The 18,357-nt window shown below is 44.8% G+C and overlaps 1 protein-coding gene across 1 annotated transcript in view; it reads right to left on the reverse strand.

Moving 5' to 3' along the window:
• Window positions 1-4,265: 4,265 nt before the first annotated feature.
• KIF5C (kinesin family member 5C) overlaps window positions 4,266-18,357 on the reverse strand; it is an 80,201-nt gene continuing 66,109 nt past the window's right edge. The window contains exons 22-26 of the mRNA XM_086751032.1: window positions 17,385-17,456; window positions 16,546-16,650; window positions 14,046-14,262; window positions 12,953-13,066; window positions 4,266-8,022 (exon numbers count right to left, since the gene is read on the reverse strand). Of these exons, the coding sequence (XP_086607158.1) occupies window positions 12,960-13,066; window positions 14,046-14,262; window positions 16,546-16,650; window positions 17,385-17,456 (501 nt within the window). The 3' untranslated portion in view covers window positions 4,266-8,022; window positions 12,953-12,959. The remainder of the gene's footprint in view (window positions 8,023-12,952; window positions 13,067-14,045; window positions 14,263-16,545; window positions 16,651-17,384; window positions 17,457-18,357) is intronic.

Raw genomic sequence — 18,357 nt, forward strand, 5'->3', positions numbered from 1 at the left:
CCGAAGCATTCCTTTCCTTTGAATCTACAAAATCCAGCTACTGGATAGGAAGAAAGCAAAGAAAATACTGAGGAATTTAGACTCAAAAAAAAAAAAGAAGGGGAGTTTTCTAAAGTATCAGAATTTAAGCAGCAAAATTTGTTTTAGGAACAAAATTTTGTTCTAAAGGACTCATCAAATCAGTAAGGTAGAGGGAAGGTGGGCTTTTTTTGATGAAGCTTGGGGCCCATTTGGACTGAGAAATGACAGACAGCCCTGCAAAATTCTTCACCCTTGACCACGGTGCTCTCCTTGAGAGGCACGGAGCACCCTTAATACGCAAGGTCATTCTCTTTCTCTCACCTCTGCTGCTGAGTTCCTTACCTGCTGCCCGCACTGGGGAGCAGGGACATCTCCATCCGGATCAGGTTGCTCAGAGCCCCGGCCAACCTGGCCTGGAATGTTTCCAGGGATGGGGCATCCACCGCCTCTCTGGGCAACCTGGGCCAGTGCTCCACCACCCCCATTGTGACTCAGCTGTTTGGTAAGCCAAGTTTGCAGCTCTTGATTTCAGGCAGGGCTGTCCTACACAACGGACACAACTTGTATAAACAGCGTAGAAGGAAACATTCCCACTTCTCCCGCAGCTGAAGCTTGGGCAAATGGAAAACAAGGCAGGAAGAGATCAGCATAGACTGACTGCGTGGCGTGAATCCACCTACGAGTTAGCAAGGCGCAGGTGTCTCTTCTACAGAGTTCCAGAGTTCCTTCTCCTACAGTGCAGGAGAAGGCGCCCGTTCTCGTAACACAGCTTCTTTCCCCTGCAGCACCTTGCCCTTGCCAACTGCGTGCCTCCTCGACGACGAGACCGTATCTCCCCTCACCTTGGCTACGCTCTCCTTTTCCTCCTGCCAGATAAAGCATCCAGCATCCCGTGCCAGCCAGAGGACGGAATTCACCAGAAGCGTTTCGAGGATCAACACACGAGATCCATCCTACATAAGCCGATTACAGGATTTATCGGACTCCTGACAGGGCACAGCCAGAATGCCAGATGCCAAGCGTTGGAGACAGGGCTCTGACAGAACCAGGCTAAGGCAAAAGGCCCTACGATTATCCGCTCTGGAAGGGATGGCACTGAGAGGATGCGAACAGAGTGCTGCAGTTACCACGCTGGGAAACGCTAATTGACTTACAGCAAGTAACGCGCGACGAGAAGAGGGAAAGGCTCTCATCAGCAACGCTGGTAGGTAAGTTAATTGTGGATTGACTAGAAGAGCAAATGTTATTACCCTGCAAAGATTGATGAATCACCAAGCCGTGCCCGCTGTAACAAACAGGACAACTCCCTTCATCCGTGCTGTAAAGCACCCATCTACAATTACCTCTGGAATTCACCTGCGGGACTGTCCTGCCGGTGCACGGCCCGGCCACGCTCAGTGAGATGGACGCAGCGAGATGAGGACGTACTCTTTCGGCTTCGAATTCTCCTTCTCCGAGTTGGTGTACCTGTTCTCACACACAAGGGAGGACTTCATTCTTTGTCATCGTAAACCTCTAAATTTGTCCTTTTCTTAAAAACCCGTCTGAGGAGAGGCAGAAATGGGGTGCCGCAACAGGGAGGTTCGCAGTTACGGAGGAAGCTTGCAAACTTTAAACTTAGAGGTTCAAAACCAACCTGAGAAACAGCGATCTCAGCGTTTCGTATTTTATTATTTTAAACAAAAACATGTTTATTGAGGGAGGGAAACTTGACTCATTATCCGAGCATCTGGGATTGCCAGTGCTGTTACTTACGAAGGAGGCTGCAGCGCAGGGCTCTCTGCAGTTGCTCTCATCTCTGCATCTGCAGTTCCAGGCTCTACCCGCGTTCCCCTCCGACAGACGGGAAATCACACCAACCTATTTTCCCCAAGATCGCCCTTAGGAACCAACCAGCCGAGTCTCGCCAGCCGGCTCCATCCGCGCGAACCGCGCAGGCTCATCGGCCCTGGGACTGTTTTCGTTAACCGCGTTACCCCAGCGCCCGCGGGCCTCGCGCAGAACCGAGCCCTCGGCGCCCTCCGTACCGCACCAGCGCAGCCGGTTGTTGCGGCGAGGAGGCCAGGGCCTAACTCCGCACGCAGACACGCCGCCACGGAGAGGAGAGAGGCAGAAGCAGCCCGCGGCCGCGCTCGGGGGACGCGCGGCGAGAAGCGCGACGCTGCCAGCGCGAGCCCAGCACCTGCCCGCGCGCTTTCAGGGCGGGCGGTTTGTGTTTTTGGTGTTTTTCACTTACTTGCATGATTTATTCACTTGTATTTGCTTCCTCATGTATGCATTTTAGTGGTTTTGTTATTTTCTACGGCAAAGCCTAACGCACGTACTTTTAAAAAAGAGCGAAAAGTTTGCTGACATACCTGTGAAAAATGTTTTTTTGTTGGTTTTTTTTTTTTACAGCTATATAATCATCAAGAGCCATGTTGTAACAACCGCGCTTTTACAACACACCTATAAAACCCGGTCTGTATTTTGGATCTGCAGCACCTGACGCCGAACACCCACAGCTTCTCACAGCCCTCGGGCTCCTTCCCGCCGCTGTCACCGCTCGGTTTTCCCGAAACCGGGAGATTCACACCCAATCTCCCCCTCCCAGCTCACGGAGGGGCCGCGGTGGGGGGCTCAGCACCCGGTGGGCTCAGCCCGGAGCCCGCCCGGCACCGGCCACCGCCCGCCCGCCCGCCCCTTCCCGCCTCTCACCCCCGAGGGGAGGCGATGGCGGCGGCACCGCCGCAGGGGCCCCTTCCCCTCCTCGCCCCTCAGGGAACTCCCGCTGCCCCGGGCAGGAGCTGAGGGGGGCAACTCACCCTCTGTAGCGGCGGACCCCGGGCTTGGCGTGAGGCGGCGGTCGGTGCGGGACACCGGTAGCTGCGCCCCTGGCTCGGCGGGAGGCGGGCGGTGCCGGGAGGTGGGGCCGGGGCGGGGAGGGCGGCGGGCCCGCCTCGGCGGGAGGGCGGGGGGAAGGGGGCTCGGCCCGGGCAGCAGCGGGGCTGCGCATCCTGGAGCGGTGGGGTGGGGGGTTCAGCCCGGGCGGGCCCGGGGGCTGCGGGGAGAACGCGGGGCCGAGCGGGGCAGGCGGTGGAGCCGGGGGGTGACAGGGCCGCGAGTGGGAGCGTTCAGAGGCGAGGAAGCGGGCTCACGGCGCTTGGTTTTCACCGGCAGCCGGGGATTTGCAGTGACTTCACCAGAAGTGCAAAGCCCCGTCCTTTCTTCTTCACCGTGTACGCTGAATTTGGTCATGGCTACACTAATTCGTGTTGTTTTGATAGAGTTAATTAACTGATGCAATCCCACATTCCAGAAATGAAATTGTAGGGCTGCACTTGCAAAGTCTGCCCTATAATTGACCTCATCCTCCAGGCACAAGCTCTAGAGATCTCAAAGGCTGCACCTTGGTGGCTCACGGAGAAGTTTGCCTTCTCCGCGGGGACCCCCGACCGCTCTCCCTCACGTAAACCGTGGGATTTGGAAAGCCTTTTCCTCCCCGATGGAGCCAAAGCTCTTCGTCCCGCGGGCACCAGCTTCTCAGAAAGCGTGAAGAAGCTCTGAGCAACCCGCACTCGCCACGCTGACCATCGGTCACCGCTGGCCACCCGTGGGTCCCCTAGCAGGCCCCGAGCAAAGGCAGCATGAGTGCACGTAACGATGGAAAACCGCCTAATCCTCATTAGAAAGCTACTCAGCAGCAAAAATAGAGCAATCCCTTTCTACAGAAATTCTGGAGTGCCGGAAATTTGCATTCCTGAGTAGAAAAGTAACGATATAACCGAGAAATGCTCAGAGTAATAACTGAAAATAAGCCGTTTATAAAGCTCCCGAGTATGACTTAAGGGAGGCGGCAAGGATGCAGGACCTCTTACTCCACTACCCTGTATACAAAGTGAGCGTGACATTCCTAGAAAAATGGAAACGCATGCAGAGGGTAAGTGGACAACTCTCCCTGCCGTCCTCCAGGCTACTGAAAAAGAGTTGGAAGGTTTCCATGGAGAGGTAGTAGAGAAGATGCTACTATTCATCAAAAAATTAAAAATAATCCTGTGTTCGTTTCCCAGCGAGTCATCCAAGCCTTCTAATTACTTTCTACACATTTCAAGGAAAAGCTAAAATGCAGCGGCCTCAGATCCGGACTCCAGCACACTCTCAAGCGCGGTTGCGTTGAACGGGTCACTGCTCCGCACCATGGGCGCGGGCGGAGCGCCCTGTAACAGAGATGCTGTCCATAACGCGCCACACAACATGCACACCGCCAAGTTTAGTTCAGTTTTATTTTCCACTGTAACGGTTTTCGAATGATACATCATGCAGTCTGCCAGTGTATCCATCCATCTCTGATAGAATTTTAGAACGAAGATAAAAGACTTATCTCCACGGGATGGGGGAAGGAGGGTTCAGATCTGCTATCAAGAGTTTAATACATTTCAGCATCGTTTGATGCAATGGCAAAAAATTTCCCCTTGTTACCAGCAAAACGTGTCCACAATTTATTTTTTTCCTAAATTGAACACTACTGTAAAGATACATAGAGCCCAGAGAATACACATCTGCAGTACACGTTACACACTTTACAAACTAGACATGTATAATTCTACAGAATGCCTCAACCCCCGGGGTTCTCCCACACGAAAAGTGTTTCAATGGACAAGATTGTGAGAGCGAGAGAGGAACCGGTGGAGCGGTGTTCCATCCTGCATGGCGGATGTTGTCCGGTGCACTTCGCAGTTCGTACAGGCACAGTGAAGACGAAAATCAAAGCAAGGGTAGATTAAGATTATCCCGCCAGTTTATTTCTGGATTCCTTCCATTTAGGATTTGAGATGCACTTCATTCATCTCTACACAGGGTCTTTTTCCTCCAGGAAGGGGAAGTTGGTCAGGCCTTTTCCTTTTGGACCGGCATGGCCATTTGGTTTAAACACCAGTTTATTCAAATGAAACAACGTTCAGCTTGAAAACCTTCAATTTGTGAATTTCCAAGCCTTATTTATCAAAATTTCAGGCAAGTGTGCATCTTAGTCCATTAGGCTTTTTAAAACAAAATTTAAGTTACTCATAAGGTTCTGCAGGCAGAAATTATTCTAGTAAAGGTTTTCTTACAGTTTTAATCATTTTCAATATATTCAGAATAATCCATTCTCACCCTTGTTGAGTTAAATACAAACTTAAAAATGTATCAGCCAAGATCTTTCCAGGTTTAAAACTTTCCTTGCTTTCAAGAAGACAAGTCAATGAAACGTGAACTCAAGGACAAACACCAGATATCCGAACAGAGCATTAAGAGAAGCTCAGGTGAGCAGGAAATACTTTTTAGTTTCTAGCAAAAAGAACAATATGCACTTTATTTCCATCTGAAGTACGTTTTCCATTTGTGAACAGTATTTCCACCAAAATTTGTCCCGTGCATGACATTAGAGATGTGAAATTTAATTTGCGCTGCACAAATCACCACTTTCAAATTAGCCTAGAATAAATACAACACAACATTGAAAGAGCAAAGTAAATAAGATAGCACGGAGTAGTGGAACTAACAGGAGACAGGTTTTGATCTCTGCGGAGCAGACGTGTGGTTTTCCTTGCTATATATAAAATGTGTAAGACTTAAAAATGGTACAAAAGTTGAATATACAATCCGCAATACAAACTTAAGCTGCCTAATTAAAATAGGCTTACAAACCAAGAATCTGTATACAAGCAGAGTAAGTTCAATTGACAGAATTAATTAATTAATACCTTCTGTATTTCTTTCCGAGGACTGCAGCCTAAGGCATCTTTTCAGCATTTCAGTTATAGAGAGTCCTCCTGCAGCCTTGATGTAAAAGTTAACTTGGAGAAACTTAGATTGTTTTAGCTAGGTGAACTGACTGGCTGATCAGCACCAGCACAATTAAGAGATGTCAAAGCTAACTTATGACTCAAGCTGAAGAAAGCTGTCCAAACTGCCGTACGTAACGAATGGTGATGCTGTGAGGAACTTAATACATTTTCTTTTTTAAGCTAATGCTGCATCTACAGTATACTTCCGTACCGAACTTTGAACTGGAGAGACAGAACAAAAGTTTCACTACAATACAAAAACTTGGACAGCAATTAAGTTTCGTATCTTTTCCAACAAGAGGATCATTAGTTCATAGTAGAAACATCAGCTCTGAAGAGCTGATAGGATAGCAGAGCGGAGTTCTGAATTAGGAATTTTTATTAAAGATTGCATATGGCAAGTTCACAGTTCATTTTCCTGGCAGTGCACATGCACATAAAGAAAGAAAATATAAAACTTTGAAAAATACAAAATAAATTAAATACATGCAGATTTGCAACTTCATTAAATATTTTTAGCAAAATGCTCCCCAAAATAGTGCAACATTAAAAAAAACAGTTAAATTAAGTCCCACTTACTGTGCAACAACCTAAATAATTTCAGTAGAAAAAAATACCTAAAGTCAAATCACAATCTTTCAAAACGCTCTACATCAACTAAATAGTGCTATGTCTACTAACAAACACATTCAGAAATTTAAAAAAAAAAAAAAAAAAAAAAATCAAAGGAAATAAGAGCAAATGTCTGCAAAACAAGACGCGAGGGCTACGCTCGGCCGCAACCTTCCTAGAATCCACACTTCGTTAAGACGTAAGGCTGCATACTACGCACATCTGAAGGAGGAGGAGATGCGTGTGGCACAGAAGCGGTAGGCAGGGAGCAGGAGCGGCAGGTTCTGCCTGCCAGCGGAACCTTCCCGGAACGATTCCAGTGCCCCCTTGCTGAGAAGATGGAAATTTTGTCTGGCACGAAAGAGAGATCCAAGAAAGGCAAGCGGTCTCATCCTTAGCTCCGTGCGCACAAGTGTACCAGCCGTGGGACGACTTGCGTATCGTAACGTAGAAAGACCTTCTTTTCCCCTTGGAATACGCTCTTCACCTCCTAACAAACCTATTCCCAAGTTTGGTCAGCAAAGGGCAGCTCGAGTATACAACTCTCACCTCCTTTTGGGCTCTCTCTGTATAATTTTTTTAATACAGGGGCTTGGTTTGGGAGATTTCTTTTTTTGTTTTGTTTCTTTAAGGTAACGGCTGTTCTGGTAGGGGACTGTTCACTCCGTACCTGAATTCCGATGCGAGTAGATCGGGGCTTGCCAAAGGCTTGTGGGGAGGGGAAAGAGGGGGGGATGCTTGTCTGCTTTTCCAAGACAAGATCTCCGCAGCATTCTGAAAGCCTTCAAAATTTCATAGAGAACAACGCTTACTAACACGCGGCTAGCCATCACACTCCAGGAAAACCCACCACCGTCGGGAGAACTACAAGCAGATCAGATCTTAGTTTTAAGATAGGTCACACATATATTCATGGAACTACCAAACTTCAAAACCTAGATCTCTACTAACAGATTTCTCTGCATCCCGTTTGATCTTTACCAGGTACTGCAATAAAGGTTATTTTATACAGTCCAAAGATTTTTGTCAGGATATTACAAATGGTTCTTTGGGGAAATTTACTTCTGAAAATGTAAGCAGTAAAATTAAACCATATAGCAGCACATTTTCATCCCCTAAAAATATAAAATAATATGTATATTATACAGTAAATCAGTCATGACAGAGCACAATCACCTGCCTTTGATGGCACTTGGTCACTGAATAATTAATTCTTTGATGCCAGAAGTCGGGATTTACCGATGCAACAGAGGACTTCGAGAAAGCATCGATCTGAGCGTAGAAGCCCCAACCTAACCAGCGCCAAGGGGTCAAACGCAGCCGGTGAGAGATTCTGAGTGGCAGACTTCCTAGCGTTACTTAGATGGTTATGTTAAATACATTGTACAAGTATCTGCAGAAGAGTTGAGCCGAACACTTCTGTACACGTGGAGATCCTACGAAGCTCAAAATACCTGGGACCAGTGCGTTGCAGATGGCTGTAGGAAGCGCAGGATGAGGAGGACGTGGATCGGGTTGAAGAGGGGAAAAAAAAGAAACTAGTGACTTAATGAGAGTCCTTAACATGCTAAGTGGAACTGACCTGTCAAAAGAGAGCAAGAAAGGTAACGATCATTAGTGGATGTCTGAGATTAGAAAGCAGACAAGCAAGGTGGCAAATCAAACAATACCTACACTTCACAGAAACCTGATGCACAGCAACCAAAGAGCCACCAGAACAGCGAGGAAACCAGAGTCGCGTGCACCACAGTTTGACAACTCACAACTCTGTCTTGGAGAGGATCTGTCTTTGCAGCCCACAAACTGGCACAGTCATAATGAAACAATTCCCTTTATGAAATTCATTCTTTGCCACCTGTAGCGTAACGTTATGTCTTGCCTAAATACACCCTTAAACGCTACCGAAAGGTCTAACTTTTTTCCCTTTTCCCTCTCTGTTCTTTTAACAGGACTTTTCTCTCCACTGGTCAGCAGCTGGATATGCTGAAGAGCAGACGCCTGCATGTCTTACACAACAAGTAAGAAAAGTAACTGCAGTTGAATTTGAAAACTTATAAAATGAAAGGCTAAAAAAAGACAAATTACAAATAATCCTTCTGTTTTATATGTCTCCTGAGAGAGAGGTGCTTTCCTAATATATATACACACACATACACATATATATTAAAAATATGTGTTTACAGAAACATACAAAATAAAAATATTTTATATAATAACCTGGCAATTTATTATTAAAATATATTATATGATTTTATATAACATATATGCACATTATAGAGCAATCTTTCTGACTAATTTAATAGGAATTCCATCCAGAAGCAAAGTTCAGGGCACGTTAACAAGTACAAAGGTGATTTAAAGTTGATTATAAAAACATTTGAAATTCAGACTTTTAAAAACTCTTGGGTTTGAATTTTTTTCTCTCCACGTTTCTCATTAGCCATACGGAAAACACTACCTAAGTAACTGAATGTGCCTAGCGCTTTTTTCAATCAGCTAATACCAAATCAGTCTTACAAAGATCGATGTGTTTTCCTCAATTAAGCATTTTCTTGTATCTTTATTTAAAACAGAACTTGTCCATATTCAAGATCAAGTTGTGAAAAGAAATGCATAAATATCAATGCATCAGTGTTTCGAAATTTACCCCAAATTAACAGTGGGAACTGTAGTTAGCTCCTAATTGTCATCCTTATTAACACCTGAAAGGAAACCAGGATGGTTATTAATTCACGCGTCTTACCGGCCAGATTAGCGATGGTCTGGCCAGGTTAAATGTAGTCATTCATCCTGCTCAAGGATGGGGAGGTGCTGGGAACGCACCAGAGCCTTTAGGCTAAGGGGCATACAGACAGGAGCCTGTTCGCACAGCCCATTTCACAAATCCCAGCTGCTTTAATAATTTCAGTAGGCTGGGATGGAGCGTTACCGCAGTCGTTAGCGTATCTTCATGTCAGTCCTTTCCTTCTCTTTTGAAACGAGGCAGCGGACAAGTTTGAGCAAATATTGGAAGGGCAGGACAGGCAGATAACCAGCTTCCTTCTGGTTTGAAATTGGAAAGCACTCGCATCATCAACCCATCTGGAGAGCATCCTCCAGCTGCAGCTCAGCCATTCAGAAAGGCATCGCGAAAACGGCGTCAGCAAACCTAGAAGTCAGCACCCCTCCTGTGTGCTAGCCAGGTGAGCTCCAAGGTGTAACTAAAGCAGACTCGAAGATGATCTCTGCTCCGTCTGGAGAAAGTCCTTCTGAAATCCTGAGCTGCAGAAGAGCCGCACCACCGTGGCTCACCTCTCCTCTCCCTGAGCAACCTGAGTGACGGGAGCTGCGTCCTCTAGATGGGGTCTGGGGGGTCTGAGCAGGTCTGCTCCACCAGTTTAAAGTGAGCTGATTTGTACTAACCTTGATCTGGCCGCGTATTTTAAGCATGAAAACCAGTTCAACATAGATTTCTACCACTTAATGCATTTTTCCCATTTTTCACTTCAACCTGCAGTTACTAACGAGCATGCCGCAGGAGACATTCAAGTTTGCTCAGACACTGCCCTTATGCTTACTTCAGTTTCTAAAACGTATTATTATTATAGGTTTTCTTTAACGATTTAGAACAAAACCATATGAAAACAGATTGTACAGTGACTTTGATAACTTTGTGCAGTTTTTGGCCTAAACTTTGTGGGGCAGCGCGAGGAAGAGTCAAACAAATTTGAAGTTTGGTTTGGTTTTTTTTGTTCCTATCTAAAGCAAAATACATACCGTAGGTTTTGCTTTTTAAATTCTTGTCAGTATTTGAAAAACTTTAATATTATAACTTCTTTGAAACCTGGACTATGTTTAGTTATATATAGAAAGTGTTCCCACAGAGGGCATACATACGACAATACACTGCAACCCAAGCAGGACTTCTACTGCAGCAATTTTCCTGTTAGCTGCACCAGTGCGAATTCCCTTTCTGGTCATTTCCCAAAACTAGGTTTGAGGTCTGGCGCAGGTAACAAATTGATGGCACCTGTATTTTCAAAACCATCTGCAATGTAGACAGCGAGGAATTACCTCTTGGAGCTTTGCAGACACTCCTTGGCCTCCTGAATCTCCTGGGTAAGCCAGCTACCGGCAATTTGCGATTTCAGGACCGTATTTTATTAACACCCACATTTCTTTCTCTCCCATTTGCTACTGTTGTTCATCAGACGCCACACTTTCTGAGGTAGAAATCATCTCCTTACATCATGCATGTTGCACCTAGGCAAACTGGCCCAAACTGGGCAAAATCTGATCGGTCTCTTAGGCTTGCCGAGCTCTGCAGAAGCAATTCTACCAATGAACTTCGTAAAAAAGGCAAAAGCAACACTGGCTATTAGTGAGGGGTATGCTGCTGGGTTAATAAATCATGATCACTGACCGGTCTAACAGCAATAAGTGTCTATTATCATTACTGTGAATGATGAATGAACAGAAGATAAATCACCCCTCATCCCGGTATAGAATTTTCATTCCAGAGATGGGGTATGTTACTTGACAGCACACATTTATGTAGAAACCCCACCTTTACTTCACTGCTCTTAAATAAATATTAAAAAGTTCTCTTCTAATTCTAAACTGCGCCATTCAAAAGCATGGTGTAGTTCTACAGAGCATAGCAATGTCTGATATTATGGAAATAATCTCTGTAAAATTTTCCCTGCACAACTAGTACCTTTACTAACACTCTTAAGCCCCTGGGTTTTTATCCGACAAGCTCAGAATTCAGATTACTCTGATACTCCCAAAATGCTTTGTCAGCCAAATTGCCGCAATTTGCCAACAATCTTCTTAACCGAAGGACCAAAACTGATGAGGACTGACCTTCTCTGACTGCTCGGCCTTAGTTCACTACATCTTCAAGACATCTTTCTAGATGTGTGCAAAAACTCATTCTGTGCAAAAATCAGATTTCTTCTAAGATCTTCCATCTTCTTTTTCTCCACCCCTTTCGTCCACGAGTTCCTCTGCAAACACGTCCCAAGCGTGGCCTGAGTCTGCTCATCCTCTACCACCCTCAAATCTAAGCCTCAGCATCTAAGACATTCGAGAGGGATTCTATGCCCTCTGATGGCTTTTTGTTGGCTTCCAAAGTCCTGTCTTGTTATACACCCATCTAGTTTTATTAACTTTTATTAATCTACAGTTGTTCACTTGACACGTGCCTACACCTAATGTGTGGTCTGTGAGTTTGACACGTAATTTCACAGCAGATGGTCTATTAAAGGCCCGTCCAGTTTAGGCAGGTAGCACCTTTTTTCCCCGCAGAGCAGCTGTTATGATGTATGTTTGGAAATATTTCACATGCCTCTGTATCACACTCTTTTCCCTTCGCTCTTTCCCAGAGGTGGGAACGCAGTGAAGTAGATAGAGGCTATTCTTGCCTGCGAGACGGAAAAGCCAATTTCAGTTCAGAACGAACTAATGCACAAAAACGCTCGGCAAGGACTTGCCCTAATTCATCCACAGCAAAAATATGTTGCTTGCAGCTACAGGGCTTGTGGAAAACACAATGAACAAAAACAATCTGCACAACACAATAACAGCTTGAGTGCGACGTGATGGATGGTTTGCATGCATGCATGACATGAAACATTCTCAGAAAAAAAAGAAAAAAAAAACACCCAAGAATGCTGAGTGCCTAAAGGAAACCACATACTCTCAGAAAAGAGTCATAAGACAGAGTTAATCCTCAAGGAGGGAAAAAAGGCAAACTTGGAGGGACAACTTAGCAGTTCACTGGCTGCTTTTCGCAGCCACTCGCTACCATCCAATTCTTGGTATGCCTGTAACGTAAAAGTTAAAATCCAAAATAATGGCAGATGTAAAATATCTCAGCAATAACGAGCATTTAAAGAAATAAATGGAAAGGTATGATGCATGAAGCAGTCTCATGGAAATATGCTGCTCACCTTTCCAGGATGAGATTTTTGCTTGGGACAAACCCTCAAGCCCTTGCGATTAAAGTAAAACATTGACATTTTTTTCTGAAGAGAGCTGAAGAAGAGTGCAAAGCAAAAGAAACAGAAGTAAAGTTTGCCAAATTGTGATACTCAAATTTGGAGAGCTGTGTGCTGCTGCCACTTACCCTGCTCTACCCTGTCCCAGTCTGAAATATCACAACATGGAAACATATTCACGTTGCAGAAAGCAGAAAATTATACTGGCAGAAGGAACCTCTGGAACTGCACTTTCATTACATGCGTTTCACACCTCGATGTGTGAGTTTCAGTACAGATTTATCAGAGCATTTTAGTTTATTAAAAAAGTTTTAAGTGATAAGTCATTAATATAAAAACTCTCATGAGCAGCTTGCAAAGCATTCTAACTAGGCAATCCTCGCTGAAATTACTAATTTTCACAGTTCAGTTATCAGCCAAGGACCCCTACTAAAACTAGAAAAACTGTGGGTCTCCTAAAAGCAAGACTGAGATACAAAGAGAACTGGGTGATGAGTGAAAGAACAGATGAGTAAGTTACGTTGCTCTTACTTCTCGTCTATTTGGTGTTGTGGTAGTAGCTGGAGTTTGACATCCCTCCCCCTCGGATGGCATGGACAGCCGTTGGAGAAGACGCTGGGTAGTGACCAGGGCGGATGGGCTTGGCTGCAGAGCGAAAGTAGGAAACCAAACAGGACATTAAGCTTTCACACACAGGTCTCTACCTCACCTCCTGCTCCAGCACAAACCCCATTGTTCCCGAACAGGGAGCCGTGCTTGGCAGCGTAGGCTGTAATCCAGCTCTGCGGAGCACAGCATTCCCTTACCTCGGCCAACAGCACGCACATCCATTTTCTGCTTGCGACAGCTGTTTAACCATCCCGTGCGTGCCACCCATCTCTGCAAAGATTATGGACTGTCTACACGACAGAAGTTAGGACCCACTTGGTGGTCCGTCATGCACTTTCTATGTCCAGTTTGACTATTTATATCATTCTGGAAGATGCTGAGACAAAGCTGTTGATGGCTTTCTACAAGAGGTAGCACACAGCAGGAAATGTTGTGTGCTGCCTAATTCTCTCTCAGATTTTAAGACACCAGTAAGCATCACCACCCAAAATATTCTTTTTCTACTTCAGCAATTCCAACAAATCATGTCAAAAATTGCCCCGTCTTAAACACCATTTGATTGGATTACACCACAAAGACATAACAAGCATCTGAATTACAGAGGAAGATTTTTGAATCTACACAGCCCAAATTAAATCACAAGGAGGAGTAATCAGGGCGAAAGAGAGGAAGGGACAAGGTCCAGAAAGGCAAGGAAAGAATAAAAGGAGAGTATGTGGGGGAGGAGGAAGAAAGTGAGAGACTAATTTAAAGAGACAAGTTTTCAGGTCACTAGAAGGGCACACAAGACCCATTATGCCATTTATTTACTGAGTTAAATAGCAGAGGTGCTTTAAACTTTAGGTGGGGCAGATTCTATTAAAAAGTGAAGCCTTTGAAGATTCCTGTGCAGCAGAGGAGAAGCAGACCCTGTGGTTTGCCCTGGACCGCTGCTTTCAAAGCTGTCTCTGTTTAGACATGAGCAAACAGACCAACCATGAAGTACGTGAGCAGCCCTTTAGCTCCATGTCCTTACCAATTTGAGCGGAGTGCGCTCTCCGTGCCATGTTTTTGGCTCTTACGGCCTCCTTAATGCGATCTACCTCCTGCTGGTACCGTTTGCGGTCTCGCATGGCATTCTCCTTGGCCTCCTTCAGTGCGCTCTCCAGGGCCTTAACTCTCTCTGCCGTAGCTCTAAGTCGTTTTTCCAGCTTAGGAAGCTCACAACGAAGATCTGCATTATCACGTACCAACTGCAAGGAAAGAAGTTTCAAAAATATCCTATGAGAAGCTACGGGAAAAATCCTCTTACAAGGACAGACAGAAAATGCCACCCATTCCTCTTCACATCTCGTATACTACGAATGAAAGAAACAAGTTTCTTCCAGAAATGACTGTGAAAAGCTTATGCCGGAGAGATTTATTTCTAATCATGCGGTTCATTTGTCTAGCTGAGGTATGATATTAATTTAATTTTTCCAGAAAGATCAAAGAACAAGGGAGTTTGTTCCATCCAACAAAACTTCTCAGATTGATCCTGGAGGGCGAGGGCTCCAGGACAAACCCTGCTACTAGGATGTCCACTTTTCCAGACTTTAAGGGCAACTGTGGCAGAAACTCTGCATTTCTTCAGAACACAGAAATGTCTGGCATTTTGCGCATACTTGAACACACTGGGTATCATCAAAAATTAATCTTCTCCACTGGTTATGGCAGTTGTTCCCTACTCAAATACATGGGAAAACTGGAAACTTCAACGCCTCAAACATCACTAAGAAATCACTTAAGGCCTGTAGCTATAAACAGGATGATTATATGCAACTCTGAATTCATGCACTTCCTCAACTAATTAACCTGAGCAAGGTCTATCGATTATCAGAGTAACATCTAACTTCACATGCAACAATAGCCAAGATAAGAGAATTTCTTTTTTCATCAATAAAAAACTGGTGCCGTTAGAAAATCCAGTACCCCTTTCGACTGAACAGATTATACCCCTACTAGAAGTCAACAAAGTCAACTAGAAGCTGTTCCAAAGGAGCGATTCTCCCTTTTCTGGAGTGAAGGGAAGAACGTCGATTAACTACCACATTAATAATACAGTAAAGCAGCACCACGTACTAACATTCACACGTTGTTTGACAATCAAAATGCTTTCCACCTGCTAGTCCAGGCTTAGTGCCAGAAGGAAAACACAAACAAAGCTAAGAAAAAAAAATTGTCACCATGTGCTTTTTCTGCAAGTGTCGAACCCCTGTTCTACCCAATAGCTGATAAGAGAAGGATGGCATCACAGTCAGGTCAAGCCCAATATCATTTTTCCCTTTAAGTGTCTTAGGAGACACGGATTCCTAGTTGATTTTGAGTAAATATACACTAATGAGAGCTATAAAAATCCATATCTGAAACCCAGCAGATGCGTGAACTGAGTGCAAAAAAGGCGAAACAGTAAAAGGAAAAACACTCCTAACATGTCCTGATTTCCACATTTAGAAACTAGGTCTTTAAACCATCTGTTCCCTGGGAATCTCAAAATACTGAACCTTAGCGGACACTTGTCACGGCGCAGCACTGCTTCCTTTTTTGGCACTTCCACAGGAATCAGTAAAGCAAATCTTGGAGAATGCCCTGTCTCACTAATAACAGATTCAGAAAACCGCAGTGGAGAATGTTCTGTCACTACCCAAAACTGAAATCAAATGCATCTTTATTATTTTGTGCTCCGCACCTGAACGGTGAGACCCAGTTCAGAAATACTGATAACCGGCAAGAGGGTGGAAGCATACTTATTGGCAGAAATGATCCAGTTTTATTTACCTGCCTAGATACACACATCAATGATACACACACGCTTCCAGCAAGGAGAGGGTAGGGCTCGTTCCTTGACGCATACCCAAAACCCTTGCCTACCACGCATCCCCTCCACTCCCCATTTGCATGGTGCGCTCCTAGGGTGAAAGGTTCTCCAGAGCCCTTGTCTCTCTGAACAGCAGAATTGCAAAGGAAATGGGAATTCCATGAAAGAGGGAGGAGACATGGATGGACATGCCCAGAAATGGCCAACCTCCGCATCCCGGGGAGGCACCAGCCCTTAAGCTGCACAGAAAACCTCTGTACTCTGCTGGTTGACTCCACTCAAGTCACCTCCACGGGTGCCTCTAAGCAACTTTAGGCCAGGGGTCAAAACTGGGATACGCAATCCATCTAGAAACCAGCTATCAGCAGACAAGCTAATAATAAACACTTTGTTCTATTTTGTATGCATTTCACCAATACAGGGACAATTTGTCTTGCCAAAACTGCTAGGGTCTATTTTCACAGAAAAAATAATTGTTTATTTAATACTTTCATAAGAAGTACGGGTAGTGGGAAGAGCAGCTCTAAATACCAACTCCAAACATCAAGGATTTTAGTTGAGAACTTCTTCCTCAGACAGTACCCACATGTTACCTTCAAAAATTACCCTTTTAAACATAAAAAGATTATTTTTTTTTTTGAAGGACAAAAGGAGAGAAGGAGGGAAGGAGAGCCCCCACCTGTTTGTGAACCTTTGTAAGTTGTTCCAGGTTGTTCTCAAGAAAGGAAATTTTCTGCTTCTGCGCAGCACTTCCACCCCCGTCGTCGCTGTCAAGTTCAACGCTCTGCACAGAGAGTTGCAGCATTCAGCAAAGAGGAAGCTCAGATCTTTTATCAATTTAAGCTTCCCAAAGTCAGAAAAGTCTTCCAGAGCCCCAAATTAAAGAGAATTTATTTTACCTGTTTATTTGATATTTAAAAGCCACATTCCCCGCTACACAAAAAATAAACTATTCTTCCTGAACAATTACGGGGGGATCCTGAATAGGAAAATAATATATTTTAGTGGGGAAAACCTCTTTTCCCTCTTTTTTCCACTCCTGGGAGAGATTTTATGTAATATGCATTTTCAGTCTTAAAAAAAAAAATATAAAACCTCTTCCCCAAAACTACTCTAAAAGACTGAAAAGCGTTGCAAAGCCTTTGACTATTTAAGCAGCTCTGACTCTTCTTTAGCATTTAAAACACACTAATTTCTGCCAAGCAATAATTTTGCCTGTGTAGTGTAAGTTAGCGCAAGTTCTAGTGAATAATTTCTGGTACGCATTAATACCGTTTTGAGAATTTTTGTAACTGCAGTGAACCGGATCGCTTCATTTCGGTTAACCACCAAGACTTGTCGTTAACAAATTAGGACCAAATAAAAGCTAATAAACATCAGAACAGTTTTAATCTTATTACCCACAGTTATTGAAAAAGACAATGTCTCATTTTGTAACAACATGCGCTAAAGGCTTCCAACAAATCACAAGAACACTGCAAATAAGATAAGGCTTCGGTTCAAAGGAGCGTATCTTACTTTTTTAACGCGGGTGGTGAGATCTTGCACAAACAGTTTGCGCAGGTTGTGAAGAGTCTGAAGTTCTCTTGCCTGGAATCAAAATAATAATTAAAAAAAAAGCACAAGCCAGTACGAGATAGCAGAAACTCTGGGGTAAAAATTCTCTTCAGATTTGAGTAGATAATACGACTTTATTGTGATTTACTTATAGAGACGTACCTGCCCGTAGGTACACGCAGCTCACAGAGGCAGTGCCCGTGCTGTGCCCCACTGAAGAGCTCCTGCACCTCCCCAGGTGTCCACCACACCGGAGCTACTGGGGAAACGGCTCAGCTCTGTCGCAGGGCATGGAGAAGCAACAGCAGAAAGCTGAAGTCTCTCAAGTTGGCCATGGTTACACACATCCAGCGAGGTGACAGAGATCTGCATTCACTCTCTAGCAGACGCCTTGGCCCACTCTGAATGCTTACTCACTGGCACTTAAGAAGTTTAAGTGCTTTTTAAGTTTTGGCAAAAGCTCAAGCTTTCCCAGCTTTTTTTTATACGCATCCATTTCTCAGGCTCAGTGAAATCATCACCTCACTCCAGACTGGAGGTGTGACACGAGGAGCAACAACCCTGCACCTGCTCCCAGAAGGACGGAAGCACTAATCCGTTTGTGGGAAGCTGGGAAGGAGAACGAGTCAAAGCAAAGGCAGCGGCTGTGGTCCTACCAAAACTGTGCTTCATCCCTTCCTTCCCAAAGTAATCATCCAAACAACAGGCAGTGCTCACAGAGCCTGAAGCCTTCCCACACCAATGGGCAGAGATGAGCCACCGTTCGGCCTCTGACGGCTCATGCTTTCCTGTAATTCGCTACGCTTGATTTTTAATTCCTGCTGCAGGAATTCTTTAAAAAAAATACATTCAAAATTTTAAAAAAATACCCCCTGGGTTTCTGCAAGCTGATGGCATCATACTGCCTAACTCTGATTTCCAGCTGCCTTACTCC

Source organism: Chlamydotis macqueenii, chromosome 6 (genome assembly GCF_036417535.1).
Source record: "Chlamydotis macqueenii isolate bChlMac1 chromosome 6, bChlMac1.mat, whole genome shotgun sequence".
NCBI lineage: Eukaryota > Metazoa > Chordata > Aves > Otidiformes > Otididae > Chlamydotis > Chlamydotis macqueenii.